At 50.0% G+C, this 17,500-nt stretch overlaps 2 protein-coding genes across 6 annotated transcripts in view; both read left to right on the forward strand.

The window, feature by feature from the left end:
- LOC137610344 (protein shisa-6-like) overlaps nucleotides 1-1,196 on the forward strand; it is an 18,223-nt gene extending 17,027 nt beyond the window's left edge. For both annotated transcript variants that reach the window (XM_068337932.1, XM_068337933.1), the window contains exon 8: nucleotides 568-1,196. In XM_068337932.1, coding sequence (XP_068194033.1) covers nucleotides 568-1,166 — 599 coding nt within the window. In that variant the 3' untranslated portion in view covers nucleotides 1,167-1,196. The remainder of the gene's footprint in view (nucleotides 1-567) is intronic.
- A 30-nt stretch (nucleotides 1,197-1,226) lies between these two features.
- On the forward strand, nucleotides 1,227-15,274 carry LOC137610346 (phosphoinositide-interacting protein-like). Of its 4 annotated transcripts, none has more exons than XR_011038465.1 (4): nucleotides 6,109-6,273; nucleotides 10,225-10,359; nucleotides 14,487-14,592; nucleotides 15,139-15,274. XR_011038465.1 is itself a non-coding variant. In XM_068337935.1 (2 exons), exon 2 carries the CDS (start codon nucleotides 6,720-6,722, stop codon nucleotides 7,119-7,121), a length of 402 nt encoding a protein of 133 aa, XP_068194036.1. In that variant the 5' UTR covers nucleotides 1,227-1,353; nucleotides 6,715-6,719; the 3' UTR covers nucleotides 7,122-7,843. The 4 variants fall into 4 exon arrangements, 2 of the variants coding, with proteins under 2 accessions (XP_068194036.1, XP_068194035.1); XR_011038464.1 differs by lacking the exon at nucleotides 6,109-6,273 and adding an exon at nucleotides 9,771-9,940 and having other exon boundaries at nucleotides 10,099-10,359; XM_068337935.1 differs by lacking the exons at nucleotides 6,109-6,273; nucleotides 10,225-10,359; nucleotides 14,487-14,592; nucleotides 15,139-15,274 and adding exons at nucleotides 1,227-1,353; nucleotides 6,715-7,843.
- Nucleotides 15,275-17,500: the final 2,226 nt, after the last annotated feature.

The raw sequence follows: 17,500 nt of genomic DNA on the forward strand, positions 1-17,500 counted from the left end.
AGAAGCTCAGTCGGGTGGAAGGGGCTAGGTCCTTGATCCTAGTCTAAGTCCTGTATCCTAGTCTAGGTCCTGTATCCTAGTCTAGGTCCTGTATCCTAGTCTAAGTCCTGTATCCTAGTCTAAGTCCTGTATCCTAGTCTAGGTCCTGTATCCTAGTCTAGGTCCTGTATCCTAGTCTAGGTCCTGTATCCTAGTCTAAGTCCTGTATCCTAGTCTAAGTCCTGTATCCTAGTCTAGGTCCTGTATCCTAGTCTAGGTCCTGTATCCTAGTCTAAGTCCTGTATCCTAGTCTAAGTCCTGTATCCTAGTCTAGGTCCTGTATCCTAGTCTAGGTCCTGTATCCTAGTCTAGGTCCTGTATCCTAGTCTAAGTCCTGTATCCTAGTCTAAGTCCTGTATCCTAGTCTAGGTCCTGTATCCTAGTCTAGGTCCTGTATCCTAGTCTAAGTCCTGTATCCTAGTCTAAGTCCTGTATCCTAGTCTAGGTCCTGTATCCTAGTCTTGGTCCTGTATCCCAGTCTTGGTCCAGACTGTTGAAGCGATCAAACTGTCCTGTTGTCTGTTTCAGGTGAGGCGGACCTGGACGGGTTCTACACCAGGAAGCATCATCATCCCGACTTTGGGGGCAGGGGCCCGACCCACCTGATGAAGCTGAGTGCGGACCCCCAGCAGCAGCGGCAGCGTCCCCGCCGGGTCCAGAGGGCTCTGTCCCAGGACCACGTCCTGTCCCCGCCCCGGACGCCGCGGCATGGCGACTACGGATTGTCGTCTTACGGCGGGATGGCAGCAAACGCATACGGCAGCAGCCGCCACGTCTCCGATGAGCAGCTGCTGTCGGCGGACCGCCTCCACTCCCAGGATCCTTTGCTGTTGTCTCCGGCAATGAGGCGTGACAAGTTTCGTGAGAAGGCGATGGCCCGGGCGATGTCTCACGCCGACATGCTAATGCCCGTCACGCCCGTCAGGGACCGCCGGATGACCAAGATGCACTCGCAGCCCGGCGCCGCTAGTGAAGCGTTCAACACGCTAACGGTCAACCACCCGGCGACGGCGTCCAAGAGGCAGGCATTTGCATCCCGCCGGACTCACACCGTGGACCACCTGCAGTACCTACCCGGCCCCCACCATGCCTACCGCACCGCCAGCAAGAACGAGGTCACTGTGTGAGGGCGGGGCTCGGGTGGGGACGCCAGACGCCGGGCGTCGGCTCGCACGACCCCTTCAAGGCCAATGGGATTTTTTAAACTGAACAGAAGGGATTGTGTCGACTTTATGAACATATAAATTTATTTCCAGCCCTTCTAGACTCTCCTGGACGGACAAACGCGCCGCCGGAGCCGCTCGAACGCTTCAAGTGGGTTCAAAGTGGGTTCAGAGTGGGTTTAAAGTGGGTTTAAAGTGGGTGTAAAGTGGGTTTAAAGTGGGTGTAAAGTGGGTGTAAAGTGGGTGTAAAGTGGGTGTAAAGTGGGTGTAAAGTGGGCTTAAAAGCACAAATCCCGAATTCCCCTTTTTGTACGGATGGTTTTACGTTTCTCTCGTGAACGGACAGGAAACATCGACTGGTTCTGTTCCTACAATAGACGACTGTTCATAGACTGTAGGAAGCGCTAACCTGCATTATGTTTTCTTTTCCTGATGGATTCCCACTGAATAATTTCAGTTTTAGATTAGACAGAGACTCCATGATCATGTGACGTCCACCGGTGTCTGTGAATACGTTGATGCTATGCTAACGTGCTAACAGGGACGATTTAGGTTTGTCGTGGCAGGGATTAGGTACGATTAGGTGAACGTTGAATTAGTTTAACACTTTGTTCACATGTTGATCATGCTCCGCCCCCTGCCATGCCGGGCTGCTGATTGGCTGGCTGCTTCCATCCCAGCACACCAGGTGGTCTGAGTGTTTGCTGAGGAGCAGAGATGGATCGTTCTGTTCCTCCAGGTCCTGATGTCTGAAACAAGAAGGTTCCAATCAGTAATCAATGCCTTATCGTAGGGAATCAACCGACTGACCAATCACGTGTCCTCATTTTGACCCTGTGATGTACCAGCAGTAGAACCGTGACCGATACCTCAGAAACACTGGATCCAGTCCAGACAGGAGCAAACCTCTAAACAGTGGTCACATGACCTACAGCAGTCACATGACCTACAGTGGTCACATGACCTAGATTAGTTTTGTTTGTGTATTTGGGGTGAGACTGGAGGATCTGCAGACAAACCAGGAGTCCAGAAGATTCCAGTGTTTGGTTCAAAATGTCAACGCCTCACTGAACCCAGGACTCTGGAGCGATCCACTGGAGCGATCCACTGGAGCGATCCACTGGAGCGATCCACTGGATCCAGTGGATCGCTCCAGTGGATCACTGGATCCAATGATCCACTGGAGTGATCAACTGGATCACTGGATCCAGAAGAACCACCCATTAGGTGGGTGTGGATCCATTAATGACTGGATCTACCTGTTAACCACTGGATCTAACTGTTAGTCACTGGGTTCACTGGTTAATCACTGGATCCACAGTGAGACATCCTGCTGGTTGAGACACGTGTCCCGAGTCTCTACGACCGACTCGGTGCAGAGTCAAAACCACTGGAGACAATCCAGCTGGAGTCAGAAGACCAGGATGTGAACCCTTAACAGACTGCTGACGGATTTCAGTTCATCTGCTCCTCCTTCCACGTCAAGAATGATGATGTCATCCCAGAACCCCGCCTCCTGTCACTCCTGTGTTCACGAGTGTTCCTGTCGTGTTGTGAGCTTCCTCTGAGCTTCGGGGCTCTGATGTCCTCGTGTAGGCGTGTCCTGTGAGCCGTAGGGCTCTGATGTCCTCGTGTAGGCGTGTCCTGTGAGCCGCAGGGCTCTGATGTCCTCGTGTAGGCGTGTCCTGTGAGCCGCAGGGCTCTGATGTCCTCGTGTAGGCGTGTCCTGTGAGCCGTAGGGCTCTGATGTCCTCGTGTAGGCGTGTCCTGTGAGCCGCAGGGCTCTGATGTCCTCGTGTAGGCGTGTCCTGTGAGCCGCAGGGCTCTGATGTCCTCGTGTAGGCGTGTCCTGTGAGCCGTAGGGCTCTGATGTCCTCGTGTAGGCGTGTCCTGTGAGCCGTAGGGCTCTGATGTCCTCGTGTAGGCGTGTCCTGTGAGCCGTAGGGCTCTGATGTCCTCGTGTAGGCGTGTCCTGTGAGCCGTAGGGCTCTGATGTCCTCGTGTAGGCGTGTCCTGTGAGCCGTAGGGCTCTGATGTCCTCGTGTAGGCGTGTCCTGTGAGCCGTAGGGCTCTGATGTCCTCGTGTAGGCGTGTCCTGTGAGCCGTAGGGCTCTGATGTCCTCGTGTAGGCGTGTCCTGTGAGCCGTAGGGCTCTGATGTCCTCGTGTAGGCGTGTCCTGTGAGCCGTAGGCCTCTGATGTGTAGGTTTTGTGTGGAGCACACGCACCAAACTAAAGGCTGAGACAACCCATCCTGACTCCTCTGGTTCTTTGGTCTTTTCCTGCAGCCGGTGGAGAATGTCAGGCTAGCATGCTTGCTAACTGGAGCTGCAGGAACGTTTAGAACACCTAAGGAGAGCTAACCCTGTCATGCTACGCTAATACAATCACACAGGCAACAGCAGTGACCCAGAACAGGTTCTGGTTCTGGAACCTGACCCAGTTTTGTGAGGCCAGACCTGATTTCCCCAGCAGCGTGTCCCACTTACTGCTGGCGCGTTAAAATAGCAGCTAGGGCAGGATAGCACCGCCGTTAGCTCCTCCCCCTCCACAGTCTCTGTGAGACGCTAGCTGGCTAGCTGTTAGCATCGTCGTGACTTTAATATGAAAAACAAGATTCTGGCCAGTTTCTGTGAACCCATCCAAACAGAACCTACGGCGTAACCATGGAGACAGAAAGCAGCTGTTAGCAGCGTTAGCCTCTGACATCGCTAACGTGTCGCTCATTCAGCTTCAATCCTGAATGAATGGAGGTTCACACACACACACACACACACACACACACACACACACACACATCATTGATCTCTCAGTAGACACAACTACACGTGTGTCCCCCCCCCCCTTCCAGTCGGGGGGGAACACAACCCTCAGCCCCCCCTGGTGGGGGTCTGACTCCTGCAGCGCGTTTGTCAGTCAGTCTCGTTCCACTGCGTCCAGGTGAGAACAGAGTAATGGGGGGGGTCACTGAGTCCAGGTGAGAACAGAGTAATGGGGGGGTCACTGAGTCCAGGTGAGAACAGAGTAATGGGGGGGTCACTGCGTCCAGGTGAGAACAGAGTAATGGGGGGGTCACTGAGTCCAGGTGAGAACAGAGTAATGGGGGGGTCACTGAGTCCAGGTGAGAACAGAGTAATGGGGGGGGTCTCAGCTTCAGGTTCCTGTGGTTCTGCTTGGGTCTCAGTCTGAAGGAAGAACCAGGAAGTGGTTCCCTGGAGGCGTGATGATGAAGGAGGACACACACACACACACACACACACACACACACACACACACACACACACACACACACACACACACATCTCATGTTTCCATGTTTGGTCATGTGTTTCCAAGGCGTGGCTTCAGCCTCCTACAGGCCACACCCACCTCTTCCTCACCTGATCACCTGTTCCAATCATCTCAGCTGCAGCTGATTGGTTGCTCAGGTGAGCTGGGGGTGGGGGTGGAGAAGGGGCCAGAGCCACTTGTTCTACACAGCTGCTGTGTGAAACGTGGTTTTCTTCATCAGACCCCCCCCCCCCGTTAATGTCTGTGTCCCCCCCAGAGGAGATTCCATTACTGCCCCCTGGCAGCCGTATAGGTTCTTGTCCCGCCTACAGCGTCTGATTGGACAGCAGCTTCCTTCATGGCGGCGTCCCATCAGCGTCTGTCAGGGGGGGGGGTTAACGACAGCGGGGGGGGGGTTAGGGTTGCGCCTCAATGTCACCGGAGGTGTGTCTACCCACCGCCGTCTGGACGAGCTTCAGCGCCCCAGAGGAGTCATGTGATCACAGCCGGGGGTGGGGCCACATGCGGTCGTCTGAGGGGACACGTCCACTGGTGGGGGGCTCCTGCTTCCTTTGACCCCCCCCCATCCCGGCAGCGCCAAGCGCTGCTCTCTGATTGGCCCGTGGTGGATAAAAGGCGTCCCTGTTGGACACGCCCCGCAGGCCTCCCCCTCTCTGTGGTAAATGGCCCCGCCCACACGGGGCCCCAGACAGGACCAATGGGAACGTTGGCGCAGGACGGCTCAGCTGCTGGAAAACTGGAGGGGCGGGGCTCCAGCAGGGGACCGCCCCCCAGGACAGCTGGCCCAGATTCAGAGGCATGACCCGGATTTCCACAGGAGGAAGACCCACAGCGCCCCCCTCAGCTGAGACAAGGAGTGGCACCCCCCATCCGAGAGGCGTGAGGAAGAGGAGGCGTGGCCTCCGATTGGACTCTGGTCATGCTTACAACATACTGATGCAGTGATGATGTCATGGTGTGGTCCTGATCAACGGGGGGGTCAGCCACTGATCAAACTGGGGGGGTCAGCTCCTGATCAGCTCCGTGTCGACGCTGCCCTCTGCTGGCAGGAGGCGCTCATCACACGTGTGGACAGGAGAACATGCAGCTCTGGAGGGAGATCAAGTTGCAATCGATGGCGGCCCACACACACACACACACACACACACACACACAGACACACACACACAGACACACACACAGACACACACAGACACACACACACACACACAGACACACACACAGACACACACAGACACACACACACACACACAGACACACACACACAGACACACACACACTCACAGACACACACACACAGACACACACACACAGACACACACACACACACACACAGACACACACACAGACACACACAGACACACACACACACACACAGACACACACACAGAGACACACACACACTCACAGACACACACACACACACACACACATCATTGATCTCTCAGCAGACACAACTACACGTGTAGATGATGGCTGCAGGCGACACGGGATCGATGGCGCTCCAGCAGAGCAGCCGATCGGAAAGTTGTTGACTGATCGACATCAATCCATCCCATCATCCCTGCTGCTCCCAGGCGCCGCCCTGCTGCTCTGTGTCCCACAGAACCGACGGAGGAGCAGAGTTTCTTTTTCCTGGAAGATTTCAACTCTAGTTTCTCACATCGTTTCTCAGAGGGGTGGAGGCGTGGCCCCAGGAGGCGTGGCCCCCCAGGAGGCTGCTCGGGGCGGATCTGTTTCCTTCAGATTCTGTTCATCTTTCAGACGGAGCTGATCTGACGGTAGGTGTCGGTTTCTACCCCCATCTTGTCTGTGGGTTTGGGTTCTACCCCTGTCCGTGATCACTGGTTTGATCTGTGGTGATCGTCTGGTTTGATCACTGGTTTGATCACTGGTTTGATCTCTGATTTGATCTCTGGTTTCATCTCTGGTTTCATCTCTGGTTTCATCTCTGGTTTGATCACTGGTTTCATCTCTGGTTTGATCACTGGTTTGATCTCTCGTTTGATCACTGGTTTGATCTCTCGTTTGATAGCTGGTTTGATCTCTGGTTTGATCTCTGATTTGATCTCTGGTTTGATCACTGATTTGATCTCTGGTTTGATCACTGGTTTGATCTCTGGTTTGATCGCTGGTCTCTGGGGGTAGGGCGTCTCCCGGCTGTCTTCCTGTTTTCTACCCGTGGTGGTTTGAGTCCTGACTGACTGTCCCCCCCCCCACAGACGCCATGCCGGACAGCCCCGAGAACATCCCCCTGGGGGAGTGCACCCTGTCCCAGTCGCGGGACCAGCTGACGCCCCCCAGCCGGACGGAGAGCACCGTGTTCAGCCTGTCCCGCAGCGAGTCGCTGTGGGCGGAGCCCAGCGGCACCTGCGAGGTGTTCTGGTTCCCCGCCCACCTGATGTCCACCGGGGGGGGCTTCCTGGCGAGCGGCCTGATCATCAGCGGGCTGTATTTCGCCGGACACTGCCGGCGCGTCACCACCATCCTGGGCCCGGCGCTGCTCTCCATTGGCCTGATGGTGTTCGTGGTGGGCGTGGTCCTCATCCCCATCACCAGGGACAACCGCAGGAGGGCCGGCACCAAGAAGCCCCCCAGCTACTACCGGCCCCCCACCTTCAACCTGTGAGGGGGATGACGGACCGGACCGTTAGTCTCTAGTGAACCCGGAGTTCTGCATGATGACACGAGGACGCCGCCGCCGTTATTCACACAAAACACTCTGAATATTAATGAGGGAGGGGGACGTCCTGCCGCGGCGCCGGACCAGATAAACGCTTCTGCCTGAGCTTCTGCTTCACTTCCTGCACCCACCTGGAGGACACTGGGAAACCTCGGGTCCTCGTCTGACTGCTATTCAAATATCAGCAACCTTTATTGACCATCGACAGCAGGGGGGCCACATCCTGTTTGGATCAGAGCAGCTTCAGGGGTCATGGGTCAGATGGGGGGCTGCTGTTTGATTGGCTCGTTTGCCTTTAGTTATACATTATTAATAACAACAATAACACTCATCTGTGTGCAGACACTGATCACTTTAGTGATTTCTCACAATAATTATCAACAATGACAAGATGGGAACAGATATCAATATTCAGTTAATCAGATATCAATGTTCAGTTAATCAGATATCAATGTTCAGTTAATCAGATATCAATATTCAGTTAATCAGATATCAATATTCAGTTAATCAGATATCAATATTCAGTTAATCAGATATCAATGTTCAGTTAATCAGATATCAATGTTCAGCGCTTTGTTCATCTCAGTCGTTAAAGTTTCCGTTAAATTTTCAGGTGATCACTTTCATCACAAGATTTCTCTTTTCACTATGTTTCACTGTGTTTATCAATTATGTAATGTTTAAGAAAACATAAGAAATAAATCTTGTCATTTTGAACTAATGACCAAATCTGCTGCATTTCTCACCAAATGATGACGGCGACGCGTCGCCGACAGTTTTAAACTGAACACAATTCTTCAGTGTTTTCATCCCAGTTTGCCACGGGACTGTCGGACGTCTGCTGTCTGTCTGTTGGTGCGAAGGCTGACGCTGTTCACCAGTGTCGTGTAATCTGTTGTAACTTGATGCTGCAGCCGTGAGTCTTTCAGACGTGCGTCAGTGTTCCGTGTTTCGTGTTCCGTGTTCTCTTGTGATGATGCTCATGTTAGAAAACGCTGATTCACAGAGACGGATGGACCAAACAGGCTGGTAGCCTTACAGCGTGTCCTCCACGTGCTGCTGGTGAACGTGCAGCTCTACACGAGGCTCCAGTCGTGTTCGGGGAGTTTTTCACCGGCTTCGTGAAAACAGACTGTTGCTCACCCAAAGCTGCCCCTAACTCTGGGCTTTTTCTGCCCGTATTGCCCCTCCAGGTGGATCGGGTCTAAAAAAATCCAGCCTGACCCGACCCGGACCCAGGCTGAGATCTTAGTTAGTTAGCCCGGTAGCTTTCATGACACGAGTGAAGTGTCTCCACATTGTGGTGCTTTGACCTCGTCACAGGTTTGTTTCACCTGCGTGTGAAAACAACTCCTCCTCCTGTCACTGTGAACGTGACGACACTTCTGTCTGCTTTCTGCTGGGTTTGGGTCAGAGGCTGCATCAGCCTCCACCAGCCTCCACCAACCTCCACCAGCCTCCACCAACCTCCACCAGCCTCCATCAGCCTCCACCAACCTCCACCAGCCTCCATCAGCCTCCACCAGCCTCCATCAGCCTCCACCAGCCTCCATCAGCCTCCATCAGCCTCCATCAGCCTCCACCAGCCTCCACCAACCTCCACCAGCCTCCATCAGCCTCCACCAGCCTCCACCAGCCTCCACCAACCTCCACCAGCCTCCACCAGCCTCCACCAGCCTCCACCAGCCTCCATCAGCCTCCGCGTGATTTAAAAAGAACAAAAACAGAATAAAACAACATTTTAGTCGTAGTGAGAAGTCGTTCTATCTGTAGAACAGTCTGAGGGCGACTGATGTGGGCCCCACGGGCACCAAGTTGGTGACCCCTGACCTACAGACTCATGAGCCGATCAGAACACACCAGATCCAATCAGAATACACCAGATCCAATCAGAACACACCAGATCCAATCAGAACACACCAGAGCCAATCAGAACACACCAGATCCAATCAGAACACACCAGAGCCAATCAGAACACACCAGAGCCAATCAGAAGTTACGATTTCTGCTCCGGTCTCACGTTCAATCACTCTGATCGGCTCCAGTTCTGTAGGTCTGTCCTGTCACCATGACGCCAGCTATGGGATGTAGTGTGATGATGTTGCTATGGTGACAGCCTCTTCCCAAAATATTACTTTAGCTGATTGGTTGACCCTGTAAAGCTCCTCCTACTTCTGGAATGGTTGATTTTCATTCGTCAATGGACTTCATGAGGGTCGGGTTCTGGGTCGGGTTCTGAATCGGGTTCTGGGTCAGGTTCTGGGTCGGGTTCTGGGTCAGGTTCTGGTCTGGACAGAACTTCTTACCTGAGCTGGTAATTAAAACCTTTGAATGACTCTCATCTCAGCTTCCTGTAGGGGGCAGTGTTTGATCTGTGGTTTGATCAAACACTGCCCCCTACAGGGATGGACGGCCCCTCCTTCATTGGGGGAGGGGTCTGGTTAACCCTTAAAGGGGCCCTATTCTGAAAGTCACACTTTTCCAGGTCTCTACATATACATAGTGGTCCTCCCTAACCCGACCAACTCCTAGAACCTGGTAAACAAACACTTCCTGCATCAATAGATATTTGGACTTTTAGGAAGTCACGGCTCTGAACGACTCGATTCGACCACAAAGCGCTAGAATAGGCATCCTTGACCTCAGACTTTGCACTCTGCTATTGGACAGAGTATTGGACGATACGGATTGGTGGACATGCTCAGGGGCGTGGACGATATGGACTGGTTGACACGCCCAAGGGCGTGGCCATCCCCAAGTCGGACGTGAGGCAGCAGTCTGTTGACATGGCGTCCATCACAGGGAGACATGATAGTTGTTCAGGTGTTGATTGTACAAATCAACACCAGCGTTTATTTTTAATCCCATCAATGAAGAACAGAACAGACCGTGGTTACATTTCATGTTTAATGTCTCTGTGCAGCTACATCTCCTGCTCGTTAGTTTGTGTGTGAACCACTTCACTCCAGCCTGTGTTAGCAACGAGGGTCAGTCCAGACGGGGCTTTGTCTGAGACTGGTCCTCATTCAAGGATCACTCCCCACCATAGGGACCAAGGACCTGCACCCTGGACCAAGGACCAAGGACCTGCACCCTGGACCAAGGACCAAGGACCTGTACCCTGGACCAAGGACCAAGGACCTGCACCCTGGACCAAGGACCAAGGACCTGCACCCTGGTTAAGGTAAGTCTCACCACATTTATCTTTAGCAGTTTCTGTTAGCATGGGTGATCAGTGCTATGTGGCTAATTAGGTGCTGCTGCTTTGTTTCGTGTTTGTGTGTGTGGCTCCAACGTGTGTGTGCTGAACCTACAGTACCTACTGTAGGTACAACGTGTGTGTGCTAAACCTACAGTACCTACTGTAGGTACAACGTGTGTGTGCTGAACCTACAGTACCTACTGTAGGTACAACGTGTGTGTGCTAAACCTACAGTACCTACTGTAGGTACAACGTGTGTGTGCTAAACCTACAGTACCTACTGTAGGTACAACGTGTGTGTGCTGAACCTACAGTACCTACTGTAGGTACAACGTGTGTGTGCTGAACCTACAGTACCTACTGTAGGTACAACGTGTGTGTGCTAAACCTACAGTACCTACTGTAGGTACAACGTGTGTGTACAGTACCTACTGTAGGTACAACGTGTGTGTGCTAAACCTACAGTACCTACTGTAGGTACAACGTGTATGTGTGTGTGTGCTAAACCTACAGTACCTACTGTAGGTACAACGTGTGTGTGGCTAAACCTACAGTACCTACTGTAGGTACAACGTGTGTGTGTGTGCTAAACCTACAGTACCTACTGTAGGTACAACGTGTGTGTACTAAACCTACAGTACCTACTGTAGGTACAACGTGTGTGTGCTAAACCTACAGTACCTACTGTAGGTACAACGTGTGTTTGTGTGCTAAACCTACAGTACCTACTGTAGGTACAACGTGTGTGTGCTAAACCTACAGTACCTACTGTAGGTACAACGTGTGTGTACAGTACCTACTGTAGGTACAACGTTTGTGTGCTAAACCTACAGTACCTACTGTAGGTACAACGTGTGTGTGCTAAACCTACAGTACCTACTGTAGGTACAACGTGTGTGTGCTAAACCTACAGTACCTACTGTAGGTACAAAGTGTATGTGTGTGTGTGCTAAACCTACAGTACCTACTGTAGGTACAACGTGTGTGTGCTAAACCTACAGTACCTACTGTAGGTACAACGTGTGTGTGCTAAACCTACAGTACCTACTGTAGGTACAACGTGTGTGTGCTAAACCTACAGTACCTACTGTAGGTACAACGTGTGTGTGCTAAACCTACAGTACCTACTGTAGGTACAACCTGTGTGTGCTAAACCTACAGTATCTACTGTAGGTACAACGTGTGTGTGCTAAACCTACAGTACCTACTGTAGGTACAACGTGTGTGTGCTAAACCTACAGTACCTTCTGTAGGTACAACGTGTGTGTGCTAAACCTACAGTACCTACTGTAGGTTTAGCACACACATGTTGCTAAACCTACAGTACCTACTGTAGGTAAAACGTGTGTGTGCTAAACCTACAGTACCTACTCTAGGTACAACGTGTGTGTGCTAAACCTACAGTACCTACTGTAGGTACAACGTGTGTGTGCTAAACCTACAGTACCTACTGTAGGTACAACCTGTGTGTGCTAAACCTACAGTACCTACTGTAAGTACAACGTGTGTGTGCTAAACCTACAGTACCTACTGTAGGTACAACGTGTGTGTGCTGAACCTACAGTACCTACTGTAGGTACAACGTGTGTGTGCTGAACCTAAAGTACCTACTGTAGGTACAACGTGTGTGTGCTGAACCTACAGTACCTACTGTAGGTACAACGTGTGTGTGCTAAACCTACAGTACCTACTGTAGGTACAACGTGTGTGTGCTAAACCTACAGTACCTACTGTAGGTACAACGTGTGTGTGCTAAACCTACAGTACCTACTGTAGGTACAACGTGTGTGTGCTGAACCTGCAGTACCTACTGTAGGTACAACGTGTGTGTGTGTGCTAAACCTACAGTACCTACTGTAGGTACAACGTGTGTGTGCTAAACCTACAATACCTACTGTAGGTACAACGTGTGTGTGCTAAACCTACAGTACCTACTGTAGGTACAACGTGTGTGTGCTAAACCTACAGTACCTACTGTAGGTACAACGTGTATGTGTGTGTGTGCTAAACCTACAGTACCTACTGTAGGTACAACGTGTGTGTGTGTGTGCTAAACCTACAGTACCTACTGTAGGTACAACGTGTGTGTGTGTGCTAAACCTACAGTACCTACTGTAGGTACAACGTGTGTGTGCTAAACCTACAGTACCTACTGTAGGTACAACGTGTGTGTGCTAAACCTACAGTACCTACTGTAGGTACAACGTGTGTGTGCTAAACCTACAGTACCTACTGTAGGTACAACCTGTGTGTGCTAAACCTACAGTATCTACTGTAGGTACAACGTGTGTGTGCTAAACCTACAGTACCTACTGTAGGTACAACGTGTGTGTGCTAAACCTACAGTACCTACTGTAGGTACAACGTGTGTGTGTGTGTGTGTGCTAAACCTACAGTACCTACTGTAGGTACAACGTGTGTGTGTGTGCTAAACCTACAGTACCTACTGTAGGTACAACGTGTGTGTACAGTACCTATTGTAGGTACAACGTGTGTGTGCTAAACCTACAGTACCTACTGTAGGTACAACGTGTGTGTGCTAAACCTACAGTACCTACTGTAGGTACAACGTGTGTGTGCTAAACCTACAGTACCTACTGTAGGTACAAAGTGTATGTGTGTGTGTGCTAAACCTACAGTACCTACTGTAGGTACAACGTGTGTCTGCTAAACCTACAGTACCTACTGTAGGTACAACGTGTGTGTGCTAAACCTACAGTACCTACTGTAAGTACAACGTGTGTGTGCTAAACCGACAGTACCTACTGTAGGTACAACCTGTGTGTGCTAAACCTACAGTACCTACTGTAGGTACAACGTGTGTGTGCTAAACCTACAGTACCTACTGTAGGTACAACGTGTGTGTGCTAAACCTACAGTACCTACTGTAGGTACAACGTGTGTGTGCTAAACCTACAGTACCTACTGTAGGTACAACGTGTGTGTGCTAAACCTACAGTACCTACTGTAGGCACAACGTGTGTGTGCTAAACCTACAGTACCTACTGTAGGTACAACGTGTGTGTGCTAAACCTACAGTACCGACTGTAGGTACAACGTGTGTGTGCTAAACCTACAGTACCGACTCTAGGTACAACGTGTGTGTGCTAAACCTACAGTACCTACTCTAGGTACAACGTGTGTGTGCTGAACCTACAGTACCTACTGTAGGTACAACGTGTGTGTGCTAAACCTACAGTACCTACTGTAGGTACAACGTGTGTGTGCTGAACCTACAGAACCGACTGTAGGTACAACGTGTGTGTGCTAAACCTACAGTACCTACTGTAGGTACAACGTGTGTGTGCTAAACCTACAGTACCTACTGTAGGTACAACGTGTGTGTGCTAAACCTACAGTACCTACTGTAGGTACAACGTGTGTGTGCTAAACCTACAGTACCTACTGTAGGTACAACGTGTGTGTGCTAAACCTACAGTACCTACTGTAGGCACAACGTGTGTGTGCTAAACCTACAGTACCTACTGTAGGCACAACGTGTGTGTGCTAAACCTACAGTACCTACTGTAGGCACAACGTGTGTGTGCTAAACCTACAGTACCTACTGTAGGTACAACGTGTGTGTGCTAAACCTACAGTACCTACTGTAGGCACAACGTGTGTGTGCTAAACCTACAGTACCTACTGTAGGCACAACGTGTGTGTGCTGAACCTACAGTACCTACTGTAGGTACATCTCACCAGAGTTGGGCTCACATTTTATCTTTTTTCTTTTTGTCGGTTAGCATGAATGAAGTCATGCTATGCTAGGCTATGTAGGGAGGTCTCCTTTGTTTCAAGTTTGCGTGTTGTGTGTGCGCGCGCACACTCCCACACGTGTGTGCGTGCCGGACCTACAGTATAAAACTAAAACACAGTAAGTTGGTCTCATACTTTCTGTCCTATTACCTGTCAGCATAAATAAAGTCAGCTAATGCTAGGCTAAGTAGGGAGTTGTGCTTTGTTTCGTATTGTGTGCGCGCACGTGTTAGTCGATTGTTTGCTGGTCGTCATAGCAACAACGCTCATAGGTCTGTCCTCCTTACCCAGAATCAGAACATTGGTGTCCTGATATTAGTGTCTCCTCCCTCCCTTGTGCATCCATTCAGCCCACAGCTTGAAGGGATGTGGGGGGCCAAACTGACCCAGTGGACACTCATACTGTTGGTACACAGCTGTCCTGCAGGACTCTTCATTCCCACTATTGAAGTAAAGGTATGTACAAGTCATATTCCATACAATGTTTTAATAAAATTGGTTAAATACACTAATTTTCCAAATATAGTTGTCTACAGGTGTTAGTGAATGCACATGTGTTGATAGTAGTTCAGTAAAAAATAATAGTGTTGTGTATTAGAATGTTCCAGGAAGACAGTAGGTGAAGTGAAGACTTTAGTATAAATTTCTGAGACAGATTCATGTATGTCATGTATTGTTTTGGCTCGTTATGTCGTTACGTTTGGTGTTCCCCTCTACAAGATCCACTTTCCAAAGGCTTTGAAGGGACAATGCAGAGTCGAACCTCACAAGACAGAGACAACATTCTGTTAGTGTTGCAATATTTTAATATTTCAAACAAACATGTTGTAAAATTCTGTTGGTAATTGTTCACAACAAAACACAGTAAAAAGTAACCATACAAATAAATAAATTAGTAGCAAGTACCAGGATGTTTTTTTTACACACAAATTTTCTAAACAGAGAAATGAATCAAACAATATCAATAACAGTAAAGATCTATCTTTGTGTTTTATTGAACAGGTTTTGTAGCTGACATGTTGGACCTCATATGTGACAAAGTCTTGGTGGACCCCGTGCCATACACAAATGAGATGTTGTCCATTCCTCTCCCCAAGAATCTGTCTGCCCAGTGTGAGCGTCCGGACAAGGAGGAGGTCATTGCCAGCTACATGACCTGGTTCAACCAAGACTCGGTCTAAATCCAGCGTAGTGGCCTTCGTCTTCAGGAAACTCCTGGCGTATGTGAAGGACCACACAGGCTGGGATGACGACCCGGATTCTGCACCCTAAGTAGCCCCAGCACCAGCCAACAAAGGGGCGATAGGCCAGATGTCTGCACCGTCTACAGAAGGAGGACACAAAACTATTTATTTCACAATATTTTCAATCCTGAGTATTACAACTGTTGTTGATCTCCTGACAGGATGGCTCTGTGTTCTCATTACTGTTATTGGATGTATTGTTTTATGTAAAGAAATGCTTGTATATGTCAACATAAATGGATTGTGAATACCAAAAAATGTTCAACATGTCTATTAATAAGATAAAAATCAAGGTGTCGCAAATACAATAAAGTAGACTTTGTTGTACCTATACTGTATATGTCATGTTACTGCATTAATGAAGGAATGCCTGATGAAGCAAAATAAGACATAACTAGTTTTTATTCCAACATTTTTCAAAGAACGACTTACCGATGTATTGGTCTCAGACTGAAGGGCCACACTCGGCCCTCAGTACGTGAGCGGCCCTTTGTAGGGTGTACACGTTTAGGCACACAGGCTGGAACCCAGGATGTTGAGTCATGAACGGAACCTCATCAACCTGCAGACGGCTCCTAACCTACAGTGAGAAACATGGTAAAGGTCATTTAAATTTACAGTTGTAAAAGTAGCCGAATAGAGACATTGTGGTTTAGCTGTGAGCATGCTACTTGTCTCCAAACAGATGTTTTCTGCTTCTGTTGGCACACATTCAGTGTCCACAGGAACACCTGTACAACAGGTGAAGACACCTGTACAACAGGTGAAGACACCTGTACAACAGGTGAAGACACCTGTACAACAGGTGAAGACACTTCAAAATAGAGTCGATAAAGGCATGACTGCAGTATGGTTACATCACTTCAGCATTAACCTGGTGTGATGGTAGCAGGTGTCAGCTCCGTGTGTCTCGTCACAGAGGACTGCCTCAAACATTTAGCAGCTTAGTAACGGGTTAAATCAATGTGATAGAAAAATAAAGTCACTTAGCCGACTCAGGGTCATGAATGTACGCCGACACGACGGGTCCTCCAAACGCCATAATGCTAACAAACGTAACGCCGGTCAGTGTCCCGTTAGCCTAACGCTCTACCTCAGAGGGGCGTGGCCCAGGTGAAGGAGGCGTGGACCAGCGGAGCTCATTAACATACTGCAGCCGGAGGCCTGAAACGAAGCGTTTTGTGAGGAGCTGAGATGAGAGATTCTGAAAAGCTGATATTTAGGACCACAGATCACTTTAGGTCAGAATATCTGAATACAGTCTAGTTGGACATCTGGCAGCTGAATGACATCAAGTTAGAAACACAGAATATGGGACCTTTAAAGCCCGATGATCACGGCGCCGTGATCAGAGCGCATGATGTTTTTAAACCCTTCTTAACTAATGAGGTCTGTCATGGGGGTGGCGGCGGTCATGTTTCCATGACAGTATAGATGTGAAACTTTCTTCCGGTTTTTATTTGGAGCCGATTGACCCGATTGATTGTTTACCTTTGATCAGAGAAAAGCGCTTCAAAGCGCTCCTTCTCCACAGGCGGCCGACGCCGTGTTTCTCTCCACGTAGTCGCCATCATACAAGTGATTCACTTGATGTAAACATGTTTCGCAATTCGTACATGCTTGTCATGTGATGCAAACACGTACCGTGATTGGTGCATCTTGTCATGTGACGCAAACGTCTGAATGACGATTACGTGCACGATTTACGCGTGTTGTGTGAGCATAGTCTTCCTATGCGGAGCTCCTCTGAAGAGTGGCCCCAGTGACACAAACACACACGTGGTCATGGTAGGAGTTCAAAATCAGATTCAATGATTCTGGGTTTTATGTACAACAGAAAACAGCTGGTTCCTCTCTGCTGTGTGTCTGTTGGGGCCAGATGTCACCTCAGGTTACCTGGAGGAGAGAAGTGTCCTCATGGAGCTGAAGGTGAGCAGACCACACCTGGTCAATCATGTCAGTGTGGGGCAGAGACCAGGTCAGGGGGGGGCTAGGGTTACAGAGGGCAGGGCTCGTTGGGGGGGTCTAAGGGTTAAAGAGGGCGGTGCTCATTGGGGGGGGTCTAAGGGTTAAAAAGGGCGGTGCTCATTGGGGGGGGTCTAAGGGTTAAAAAGGGCGGT

This window comes from Antennarius striatus, chromosome 16, assembly GCF_040054535.1.
Source record: "Antennarius striatus isolate MH-2024 chromosome 16, ASM4005453v1, whole genome shotgun sequence".
Taxonomy (NCBI): Eukaryota; Metazoa; Chordata; class Actinopteri; order Lophiiformes; family Antennariidae; genus Antennarius; species Antennarius striatus.

Coding starts and splice junctions, on each gene's coding strand:
- LOC137610346 (XM_068337935.1), top strand. CDS start 6,720: ATGCCGGACAGCCCCGAGAACATCCCCCTGGGGGAGTGCACCCTGTCC.